General features: G+C 40.4%; 1 protein-coding gene across 1 annotated transcript in view; it reads right to left on the bottom strand.

Moving 5' to 3' along the window:
- Positions 1-3,711: 3,711 nt before the first annotated feature.
- Positions 3,712-13,262, bottom strand: part of CNTLN (centlein) — a 327,152-nt gene continuing 317,601 nt past the window's right edge. The window contains exon 27 of the mRNA XM_044286471.1: positions 3,712-4,737. Coding sequence (XP_044142406.1) covers positions 4,633-4,737 — 105 coding nt within the window. The 3' untranslated portion in view covers positions 3,712-4,632. The remainder of the gene's footprint in view (positions 4,738-13,262) is intronic.

Raw genomic sequence — 13,262 nt, 5'->3', positions numbered from 1 at the left:
TAAAATGGAACTTTTTGACCAAAATGACCATCATTACGTTTGGAGCAAAAAAAAAAAAGGAGAAGCTTGGAAGTCTAAGAACAGCATTCCATCTGTGAAACACGGGGGTGGTAGCATCATGTTGTGGGGTTGTTTTACTGCAGGGGGGACTGGTGGACTTCACAAAATAGATGGCATCGTGAGGAAAGAAGATTATGTGGAAATACTGAAGCAACATCTCAAGACATCAGCCAGGAAGTTAAAGCTTGGGCGGAAATGGGTCTTCCAAATGGTCAATGACTCAAAGCATAGTGCCAAACTGGTTACAAAATGGCTTAAGGATAACAAAGTCGATGTTTTGGAGTGGCCATCAAAAAGCCCTGATCTCAATCCTATTGAAAATTTATGGGCAAAGCTGAAAAGGCAGGTGTGAGCAAGGCGACCAACAAACATGGCTCAGTTACACCAGTTTTGTCAGGAGACATGAGCCCAAATTCCGACTAACTATTGTGAGAAGCTTATTGAAGGATATCCAAAATGTTTGACCCAAGTTATACAGTTTAAGGGCAATTGTACCAAATATTAATAAAATGTATGTAAACTTTTGACTTTGCAGAAAGTAATAAACATGCCTTAAAAAACATTCTCTCTCTCTCATTATTCTATCATTTGGCAAATAATAATAATTATGGTAATCCTAATTGACCAAAAACAGGAAAGGGTTATTCTGATTTAATGTCGGATATTGAGAAAAACATGCATATGTGTCTATTTATATAGTGTATATAAACTTCTGGTTTCAACTGTATGTACCACGTGTGGCCTCCATTACATCTCTGTAGAGGTTGTTACTAACTTCAGAATTCTAAATTTGCCTAATTATGTAGTGATTAATCCGTTCATATAGTTACACCAACTTGGGAAGAGGACACTGTGCAGCTGCATTACTGACAACAGATTACGTTCTTCTAATATATGATAGATTCACATAGTGTATCAGGGCAGCATTAGGTGTATTTTATATAACCAATATGCCCCCATCACCTTAAAGCAGATATTGCTACCCAGCTTTACCAGATTCCAGAATGCCAGATCAGACTGTTTATGAATTGGTACATGCCCAGTCTTGTAGAATATCCAGCTGGATTAGCTAGCCAGGAGCCTGGAAAAGTACAGGTGAAACTCGAAAAATTAGAATATCGTGCAAATGTTAATTGATTTTAGTAATGCAACTTAAAAGGAGTTGCATTAATGCAACTTAAAATTAGAATATTGTGAAAAGGTTCAATATTCTAGGCTCAAAGTGTCACACTGTAGTCAGCTAATTAATCCATACCCCCTGAGCAAAGGTTACCCGAGATTGTGACTTTGGGGTCTTATAGGCTGTAAGCCATAATCATCCAAATTATAACAAATAAAGGCTTGAAATATCTCGCTTTGCATGTAATGATCTATCTCATATATTAGTTTCTCCTTTTAAGTTTCATTACTGAAATAACTAAACTGCACGATATTCTAATTTTTCGAGTTTCACCGGTAGAGTAAGATTGCCAGTGACAAATCCTCCATACTATAGGATATCTCGACATATTTGTCATTCACAGGGCTGGGAATTTTGGGTAATATTATGTGGACTAGTGTTGAGCGAACTTGTGTTTTAAGTTCGGCGTCTAAAGTTCGAGTTTAGGTTATCGAAGTATCCTGTTATGGATTCTAAATTCCGTTATGGTCCATGGTAGCGGAATCCATAACGGGATATTTCGATAACTCGAACTTTAGACGCCAAACTTAAAACACAAGTTCGCTCAACACTAATTAGGACTGTTTAATGCTACGTCTACATAAATCCTTCTCATTACTCCTAAATAGTGCCATAGCTACGACAGATTTGTCATTAGGGTCCCTGGAAAGCTGGGTAACAAATTATGTAGAACTATGATAGGCATTGCTAAATACTAAGGGGTCATTTATTAAGACCAAGGTGTGGGGGGTGTATTGTAAACACCACATGTGCTAGGCAGATAAGGAAAGGACCAGGGTGCTCACAGATCAGTGGGAGGTGTGCACGGTGTGTACATAAACATTTGGATGCAGAGCATTCAGGAGGCTCAGTGAATGTGTACTAGCTCTGTTCCCCTCTCCAATGGCACCCCAATCACTTTGATACAGACGGTATTACAGCTCAAGGGGAGACTTTTGTTTTAAGGGACAATCATCAGTACTTGGCTGAATTGGGTGTTACTTCACTTTTTAATGTCAATCTATCAATAAAGTTTATAATTTTGTTTATAGCGTACCCAGAGGAAAACTACATAAAAACGGGGAGAAAATACAAATTAGGTCAGATTTAAACCTAGAACCCTAGTGCTAACCAGTCACTATTCTGCCCATTTTCTAAGAAGATGAAGATGTTTTGCAGTTTCCACCTCTTTCACAGTTCACTGGGTGTCCATTGAAGTGAATAGGGATTAAAGGGGTATTCTGGTTGGCAGAAGTTATCCCCTATCCACAGGATAGGAGGTAACTATCAGATCGTGCAGGTCCTACTGCTGGGACCCCCACAAATCATGAGAACATGGGTCGCGTACCCTCTGCAGCCCCCCTGAAAAGAACGGAGCTGCCAGTCGCACATGCAGGAGGCCGCTCCATTCATTTCACTAGAGATAGCTGAGTACAGTGCATGCCTGACCCGCTGGTCTCTTCATTTCAGAGGGGCTGCAGGGGTTACGGGGTCACTATTCTTGTGATTGATGGGGTCCCAGCAGTAGGACCCCCACTGATCTAAAAGTTATCCCCTATCCTATAGATAGGGAATGACTTCTACCAACCAGAATACCCCTTTAAGCCCCAACCCACAAACTTCTGGTTTTGAATGTGAGGTCATTCTACAGTAGTTAATAGGGAAAGATAAGAACCAGTCTTCTGCCAAACATGGAGATGCTGGGAGGAAGAAGGCATTTTTCTGATATCTGTAGCAGCTTTCTATGCATAAAGAGCTATACAAATAGTCCTTTGCATGCTTTTGTTTTTTTAGGGTTTAGTGGTGCTTTTTCAGAAAATCAGTCAACGTGGAAAGGCAGTAAGAGAAATCAGAGCCTCTAGGTGTAACGGCAACGCCCCCATTGCTCCTAGAGGTTCATTTGCATATATTTAAACATCATTTTTCTCAGCAATGGGGACACAAACACAGATGGCTTCAGCTGCACATGTAACAGGTCAGCCAGTTTCATAGGTACAAAGCTGCTGACAGATGCCCATTAAAGACCTGGTCTCAGCAAATGAACTGCTGAAAAGCAAAGGGTTCTCACACAGTGGGGGAATATATCAACAGTGGTGTTCCTATATGCTAGTCGCAACTCCCTGTGCTGTAGTAAGATGCACCTAATTTATTTAGAAGCAGATGCCTTTTTAATATATTAGGTGCATCTCTTGTACTCTGTGCACCAGAAACTCAAATCTACGCCATCTAGAAGCTAGTGCAGACTTGAGCTTTAACTTACACCAGGCTCTGGCATAAGTTATAGTAAATCTGGCAGACAGTGATATGCCCCGCCCCTCAAGCTCCACCTCTTTCAAGTGTCGAGAACCTCTAAATGTCACAAATTATGGTGCAATTATCGCATGTATTAAAATCTGCGACCAACTCAAAGTCCTCTCCTGGCTGTGTCGTGTACCACACTGCAGCGCATTAAAAAAACACATAAATAAGCAATTAGCAATACACTCTTTTATTGTACATAAAAATACAAAATATAAAAATGGTAATTTAAATAGTTTATATAAAATAGACACTTAAATTATGTTATGCAGTCTATGATATCCCTGTGTACTGCCAGAGGGTGCGCCTAAACTGAAATCTACTCCATCCTCGGACTGGCATAGGCTACTTTCACACTTGCAGCAGAGTGATCCGGCAAGCAGATCCGTCGCCGGAACTGCCTGCCGGATCCAGCAATCTGCATGCAAACGGACAGCATTTGTAGACGGATCTGGATGCGGATCCGTCTCGCAAATGCATTGCAAAAACGGCACTAATACATTTCAATGTAAATTAATGCCGTCTCCGGTAACTGATCCGTAATTTTGGAAGGACATAATGCTGTGGTATTTCCTCTGTCTAAAACGCCGTTCAGTGACTTAACTGAAGACATCCTTTTGCATCCTGAACGGATTTCTCTCCATTCAGAATGCATTAGGATAAAACTGATCAGTTCTTTTCCGGTATTGAGCCCCTATGACGGACCTCAATGCCGGAAAAGAAAAACGCTAGTGTGAAAGTACCCATAGATTTCAGTCTTCTTTTATGTCCTCACCACGCCCTCTTTTCGGGAGGGTGGCAGAGACACATAAGTGGCGTTAAAAAAGTGGTAAACAGTGGGGCACATTTATTAAGATTGGCGTCTAAAACCCTTTTCTGTGGAGGTGGATCCGCCGGAGTTATGAAGAGGCGCTGGCGGATTCACCGCTGCTTCTAAATTAAGACAACTTCCTAGCTGTCTTACATTTAGACCTTTTCTACCCCTGTTTCCCCACCACACCCACTTAATTAGACCTGGAGTGAGCAGGGAGAAGTCGTAGTAATATCACAGTGCAGTCCTTTCTGGTTTCTGGATCACATTGTTTCCTGTCTCCATCACTTCATTTTCTCAACAGTCACCTGGAATCCTTTGCCTTTAACACAACATATTCTTCCGTTAGTGTCTGTTTCTCACAAAGTTTAGTTCTGATAGCCTCTATTAGGTAAGATGCAAAGGGAATCTGTAACGCAGGAAAAATAAGAAAAGTGACTATGCAGTCTGCCATACATTTTGGCTTAAGCTCAGTAACATTCAATATTAAGTATTAAATCTCTGTTCTTGTAACTACTGGAAATATTCTCTTCTCACCCTGGTTACAGCAAAGGAATATTCTCTATCCTGAAAATAATCTAAGCGCGAAGTGAAATGATTTAAGACAAACACAATATTGAAGAAGTCATGGTTTAGTGATTATTTTAATGATGTCATTTGCAATATAAGAAGGGTCAGACAGGCATCCTCACTCAGATGATCAATATGCAGTTACAGACATCTGCAGGTCTGTCACAGAAAACAGACTGCTACGAACAACAATACAACCGTGAGCAATTAAGGAAATGCGGCCATTGGCTTCTTGTATAGAATAAACTAAACATAGCTTACACGTAAATGACATTTGAAATTACCTATAGTTCTGCACTGATTATCATAAAACAGTGGTCTGATTGCTATCCCAGTCACAGTTATATACAAATGCAATCCAACTAAACTATTAACACACAAAACGTTGGACTGTTCATGTCTTTATCGAGGACATTAACAAACATCCACAATGCAGGGAAAAAAAAGTAAATGAACCTTTGAATTTTACAACCTCACCTCCACCAAACATATCCGGTAGCTGCAAATAAGATTTGCTCAACATTGGGAATACATTTTGGCCCATTCTTCCCTTTAAGGCCTCATGCACACGACAGTTTTTTTTTGCGGTCCGCAAAAACGGGTTCCGTAGTTCCGTGATCCGTTTTTCCTTCCGTGGGTCTTCCTTGATTTTTAGAGGATCCACAGACATGAAGGAAAAAGTCGTTTTGGTGTCCGCCTGGCCGTGCGGAGCCAAACGGATCCGTCCTGACTTACAATGCAAGTCAATGGGGACGGATCCGTTTGACGTTGACACAATATGGTGCAATTGCAAACTGATCCGTCCCCCATTGACTTTCAATGTAAAGTCAGGAGTCCCTATTATACCATCGGATCAGAGTTTTCTCCAATCCGATGGTATATTTTAACTTGAAGCGTCCCCATCAGAATATACCATCGAATTTGAGTTACATCGTGAAAACTCATATCCGACAGTATATTCTAACACAGAGGCGTTCCCATTGTGATGGGGACGCTTCAAGTTAGAATATACTACGAACTGTGTACATGACTGCGCCCTGCTGCCTGGCAGCACCCGATTTCTTACAGGGGGCTGTGATCCGCACAATTGACCCCTCTGGTGCCGCACCTGAAGGGGTTAATTGTGCATATCATAGCACCCTGTAAGAGATCGGGTGCTGCCAGGCAGCAGGGGGCAGTCATGTACACAGTTCGTAGTATATTCTAACTTGAAGCGTCCCCCTTTGTTAGAATATACGCCTCTTTGTTAGAATATACTGTCGGATATGAGTTTTCACAATGTAACTCAAACCCCTCCCTCCCCAGTTTGAATATCATTGGTGGCCAGTGTGCGGCCCCCCCTCTATTGTATTATCATTAGTGGCCAGTGTGCGACACCTGAGGGGTTAATTGTACGGATCACAGCCCCCTGTAAGAGATCGGGTGCTGCCAGACAGCAGGGGGCAGTCATGTACACAGTTCGTAGTATATTCTAACTTGAAGCGTCCCCATCACTATGGGAACGCCTCTGTGTTAGAATATACTGTCGGATCTGAGTTTTCACGAAGTGAAAATTCAGCTCTGAAAAAGCTTTTATGCAGACGGATCTTCGGATCCGTCTGTATTAAAGTAGCCTACGGACACGGATCACGGATGCCAATCTTGTGTGCATCCGTGTTTTTTCACGGACCCATTGACTTGAATGGGTCCGTGAACCGTTGTCCGTCAAAAAAATAGGTACAGGTCATATTTTTTGGACGGACAGGAAACATGGATCACGGCCGCTGATGAACAACGGTGCATTTTCCGAGTTGTCAATGGGTCCGCAGAAAATCACGGAAAACGGAACAACGGCCACGGATGCACACAACAGGTCGTGTGCATGAGGCCTAACTCTGTTTTAGTTCGTCAATATTTCTGTAATCATTAATGCAGAGGTCCATTTACAGCCCCCCCCCACCCGAACTGTGTATGTTTACTCAATGTGCTCAATAAAAGGCATGAATGGCGCGGTATCAATTTATAATGTTTGTCTCTATTTGTGACTTCTATAACAATCAGACCAACTTTTATTAGGAATCAATGAAATAATGCTGGTACTTGCAAAGGGTACATTTACACTGGTCTTAATAAACGTTCCCCACCACAGCTTGACAGCTTCTGCAAAGTAATAGGGAGAAAGCAGTCCATTTTGTGGGAGGGTGTAGGAGCCTGCAGCTCAGGAAATCATAGGACTACAGATGCCTAACATATATAGCACACTGCCACTAAAAACTGATTCGTTTAGCCAAGTCACACCATTTTCATAAACTACACAGTATTGAAATCAGCTTTCCTGTTACTATTGCATGCAACTTTCAGAGAAGGATTCCCATTAAATGAATAAGTCTCTGTGGCAGAAGAGGAGCCAAGGTCAGATAGTCAATGCATCCTACAGGATCTCTAGACTCCCTCACCCTGCAGACAAGGGAACTTCCAGGGGTCTGACATTAAGGACAACTGAATCCAATCAGAGAAGAGACCATATTCACACAAGCTTAGGGGGTAAACATGTTGCGTTTCTTGGCAGCTGTTGTTTGAGGTGGTGTAAGCCTTTATGGCTAATGTCCCTGGTGGTATACGGTAGCAGAGGGGTTAAAGTCAACATTTCTTGTTAAAAGCATTTTCCCATTACAGATAATCTCTATAAATTTGAAGGCACTGATCGAACTGGGGCCTTGGTTCAGCATCCCCTGCATATACCATCATCCCTGGTGCTTTAAGATAGTGAAGGGATTAATGCTCATATTTCTCATATTCCTAGTCAGTGAGATGTTTAAAGTGAACCTGTCAGCAGATTCATGTGCTCAGACCACAGAAAGCATGCACTACTGGAAGGCTCCCACATCACAAAGAACGCTGTGGCTGGTTGGGATAAGCCACGTCCGACTCTTTCTAAACCTATGTTTTCTCCAAAATGCTGTGGCATTTCAGAGCAAAACATAGTCCCTTGTAAAAGGGCATCATGATTCTACTTCCCGTCCTCTTCCTGCCCTATATGGATCAAAGAGATCAGTGCAGGGCAGGCCTCTATTAAACCCCCTTGACTTCAAGACCCTCTAAAATAAGACTAACCAGTCCAACCTCTAGTATTGAGTTCATTTAGCCTCTATAAATCCATTGCACAAGGCCTTAGTGGAAAGTTTTTGTGAATAATGCAAAGACGCAACTAAAATATAACATAAAGCACTGATTTTGAAAACTATCTTATCTTTTGCGGTGCAATAACAGTCAAACCCCCTGTAAAAACTAGCCCTTCAACTCCCATCCTCTGATGGCTCATGTGAAGCCTTATCTCTGATCTCCTGAGCTCATAAACACTAATTTAAGACATTCAGTTTAATAAGAGTTTAGCTATAATGAAAATAAATAAATATATTTTTTACTAAAAGAAGTAAAATACTATCATAAAATGAATTGTCCCAAAGGTATACGTGTAATATATGCCCTTTTTGTATTCTTATGTTCTTGTTGACTTCAGTGGAGCCAAATATATGTAAAATGCATACAATTCTTGTTTATTACATAATACAGTGTAGTTATTTTTTTGTACTAATGCCGACACTCTAAACGTGTCTGAGTATATGGATAGCCTGGCTATCTGATGAGCATTTTTAAAAATCAAAATAATTCTCTATTTTACATTAACTTTTTTCTGTATATACTAAATATCCACAATATTTATGAAGTTAGGCATGTCTAAAATTTAAGTAAGATCTAACACCTAGGGCAATGAAAATGTGAAATGGTGCATCTAGATCTGGTTACTACTGTATGCAGGTGAAAAAAGAAACATTAAAAATGATTATCCAACTGAAACGCAAGAGAAAACGTTCCAAAAAGGAGATTAAAATATATCACTATCAAATATATGATGCTATTTCCAGTTTGAGGGTTGTGTTGGAGAGGAGATCCTAAACAGGCCTGTCGTTGACTTGACTTGTGGGGATTTATATCAAGACTGCTGGAAGTCGCTAATGTTTTCTGTATTTCTTATTATATCTCTTTAGTAGGAGAGAGGGAGGGGATGATACAGTAGATAAAACAGTCCTATAGTGGGGTGGAAATACACAGTAGGCTAATTGGTGGTGCGAGGATCGGGTATTATACTGTATTACAAAATATAGCTAATGTGATATAAATATGTAAAAGTTATTACTATTATAAAGATTTTTAACAAATAGTGCAACTGTAAAACTTTGCAGGATACAACATTACCATGGCACAGCTGGTGTCCTATGTCATGGAATTCACTGGTAAATTTAATGGAGTTAATACACAGAGAGCAGTAAAGTATACCTGACCATACACACACCATTCAACCCCAGCAATCTTAAAGTAAACAGCATACAGCAGTGCAGCTATCTGCATGGATGGACATGTTAGACGATGACATCCAACAGTTGGAGAGGATTAAGATTTGAAGTAGTGCATCAGATTATTGTTTATGGGATCAGAAGTTTATTCATTTGGAGGCTGAATAAAATCAATTAAAATCACAAACACAAGTCCAGGAAGCTGCAGGGGGGACCGAGTAGAATGCACCACCCGACACTAGGCAACATTGATCTATGCCTTGCATTCCTCTTCATATGCTCTTTAGGACATTGCCTGTACTCTACCTAGAAGCCTGCCTCTTAGCCATGTTAGTATCTGTGCCCAGAAGTGGAGGTATGAGATTACATTTCAAACTATCAGAATCTACTGTATGATTAACGAAACAGTAGTACTCCAGGTAATGGTAAATAAAGGTCCATTGACACTAACGGTGGATTGAAAGATCATTACTAGTGTGATACAGAGGTGAAAGATTTTTTTTGCAGGTCTTCAGTGTGAGAAAATTGGCAGAGGTGTTACGAAGTGGATATGGATTCACTGTACATACTGAACAGATTTCACTTAGGGATACTCCTAAGAGCATTATTGATTCAGCCCTCTGGTCTTTACCCTTTTACTCCTGACAGGGATCAGGACCCCTCTGCAGGGGAACCACTTGGCCACCATCTCCTGAAGTAATCTGTATTCAGTATACTGCTGACCCATGGGGGTCAAGAGACACCGAAGCAAAACACCGATGAGGTTAGGCAAACCAATAGTCAGGGACAGGCGAAGGTTGGGGCAGGCAGGGTATATGCAATCCAGTTAACAGTCCAAGGTCAGGAGGAACAGCACAGGGTCAATATGAGAAACAAGCAAGGGTTAGAAAGTGAAGGGTCAAATCCAGGAGAAGGCTGAGGTCGGTACACAGGCCTTTGAAGGCCACTAGAGATATAGAACCTATTGCTAAGGCACGTTCCCACAGGGGAAGGTGCCATAATACATTAATATGACTGGCCATTGGCTGGGGAGTATGCTTGCCCTACAGCTAGAGAGAAGTAGTGCAGACTTCAGTCTGCAAGGAGTGAGCAGCATTGCACGGCCCCAGCGCAGGCATGGACCACCATAGAGAGAGGCAGGTGGGCACTGCAGCAGCTGTGCCAGCTGAGAGGAGTGAGACATAACAAGAGGAAAATGTCTACTCCATCTGGCATCTCCTAACGATTACTCAGAAATTGAAGAATTTTAATTATTGTTGCCCTGTGTAAACCAGGGATGCACAACTTTTTTTTGGGTCTGAGGGCTGCATGGTGACATTGCTCTATTTCAAGGGGCTGCCAATTTTTTTTTTTAAAAGGTGAACTGCATCAGGCTACTACACAGGCTGATGTAAAGTGAATGGCGGAGGACTGAATGCAGCCACAGTTGTATTGATAGTCAGTAAATCCCTGATTACAGAGGTAGATGTGCTCCTAATAAATTATACATTTTCATCCTGATGAAAGATGCCAATCAGCTGACATACAAGCAATATATTTTTGTGACATTTTTAAGTGTGATGTTTTCAGCTTTATTTTGAGGGGAAAAACCCTTTTTTTAAGTAATTTTTTCCAAACTATAGCATCTTATCCTCTAAATATTCAAAAACTGACACCAAAATAAATTATTAAAACCGGTTCTGTATTTTGTGTCAGGTGCTTTGATAAATAATATGCATTGTTCCGTGTTCCAAGAACAATAATGGTGATAGTTTTGGTTGGAGTGGACATTTTTTTTTTTTTTATAAATTAAAAAAATTTTTTTTATAAATTACATTTATTTATTTTTGGCACATATGTCCCCCAAGAGGTGGTTATAAGACCTCTGGGGGACATTGATGCTTTATAATTTTTTTTTTTGCTTTTAGCACTTTTTCCACTGTAATTCGGGCATCCAAGGAGCCCCATTTACAGGCGAAAACAGTCCCCTGTGGGGGCATTGTACACAAGCAGTACTGATCTGGGTATGCTCAGACCCTTAAGCTCTGCTTTGCCACCGAGGCCCATGGCGATCATTGGATCCAATACCGGAGGAGGCACAGTGATAGCACCCATTGATCCCTATGCACCAAGCAAAGGAGAAGACAAAAGTGGTAATAAACCACTTCTGTTTTCTCCTCAGGTCCTATCACTGACAGCCGGGGACCCGACCTGCTTCTGCTAGACTGCAGGAGCTTTAATCCAGCACTGTAGTCAGAAATACAGCTGATCACACAGGCAATCAGCGGTGTTTCTATCCAGCAAGACAGGGCCGCAAACTAAGGCTGTGCATGTGTTCTGCACCCCTGGAGTAAACAAGGCTTTATAGTACCCAACATACAATTTTTTTACCCTGAGGCAGATAAATTGCCTGTAACAAGTAGATCAATGTGTGTTTAATTGTATTTGTTTCAATTAATTGCATTTGTTTCAATTATCTCCCCTTTTTCAGAAATACAATATGATCGGTTGCCCCCCACATATAGTTACCATTATTGTCAGCGGCACAATTGCTGTTCACACAAAGCATGTGCTGCTGACAATGATTTTTTTTGTCATCATGAAAGATGTAATTAACAAGAAACAAGAAAATTATTACTTGTTGTTTGATCGCTCAACGTGATTACCCTGGGCAAACGTCTGTTCAAGTAATCATCGTCCCCCTGTAAAAAGGTTCTTAATTCACTTCTCTGAAAGTCTCTGCATGTCTCAGATGGTTGGTCACTTAGAAAATGCTAATTTCTTTAAAGATTAGATTAAAAGTGTAATATGATACATTAGATTTATAAAACACATGCCAATGTAAAGACAACTGAAAATCAGAAACCTACTATTGCTAACATTATTTTCTATTCTTTATGGTTAGTGCCTTGCTGGAATCAAGGGATGGAATGTGGATATTTCTGCAGTCAGGTGCCAGATTATAGGATTTTTCTAGTATATTAAGTAAATATTTATGATTATTTGAAATGCTTTGATGTCAGTTTACCAGAAGGTGGCGGTAGTGGATAATATAAACATAAAAAGAAACTGCAGACGTATCCGAGACAGTATAATGCATGCATTATAGGACTTTTATGTTTCTGTAGAGAGTAACTAGAATTAACATACAGAATATAGGAATATACTATTCCTATAAAATAACATATAGGACTTAACATATAGAGAATACTGTAGATACGGTAAAAAGAGGTGTATAACTTTCATGCAGCAAATCCTATTGGGGTATGGCGAAAGCAATTATGTTTCCTGTATAATTACATTAATAAACAAGCATCCAGACAGAAGACCATATTTATCAAGTCCTTGCCACTTTCTGAAATGTTCTGCGAGTATTGGAAAAACTGAGTGTGACCTATTTACTAAAGAATTATTCCACTTTTCTGTTTCATGTGTTTTATTGTATCAAGTTTGCAATTAAATATTGCAGTTTACAAGCATTTCTTCCCTGATACATAAGATGATTAAAGACTGCCAGCAATCCATCTCTATTTAAAGAGACATATTCTACAGTTTTCAAACCAGTGCATAATTCTGAATACCTTTGTAATTTCATGTAATTAAATAGCTGCGGATTTATTCAATCAAATCTCCCTGTATAGCGCCACCTGCTGTTTGCTCTTTTTTTAATTTCTCTGTCCTGCTCACTGAGACGGAAGCACATGCTCAGTTCCATCCTTCAACTGCCACCAGCTGCAGCAGAAAGGGCACACCCCATAAGCTGACAGCTTGAAATAAATCTAGCAGAACAATTGGAGCAATTAATGTGGAGATCCATGTGAGATACAGGGTTGGTTCTAGCTTTGTTAGAAAGAGGTTGTCATCTACTGCACTAGACATTATTCATAGGTCCACCCCTTTAACAATTATTATAAGCCTATTATTTTTACCCATTGATTTACAACCATAACTTCCATTCATGGTGCAGCTGAGAGGCAAATCAACTAAGAATATACATTTTTATTTTTCAAGGATAATCTTGCAGATGACCAGCCTCACTGCTAAATTCATA

This window comes from Bufo gargarizans, chromosome 1 (assembly GCF_014858855.1).
Source record: "Bufo gargarizans isolate SCDJY-AF-19 chromosome 1, ASM1485885v1, whole genome shotgun sequence".
Lineage (NCBI taxonomy): Eukaryota > Metazoa > Chordata > Amphibia > Anura > Bufonidae > Bufo > Bufo gargarizans.
Note: the sequence above shows the minus strand (reverse complement) of the source record. Positions and strands in the feature narration are given on the sequence as shown.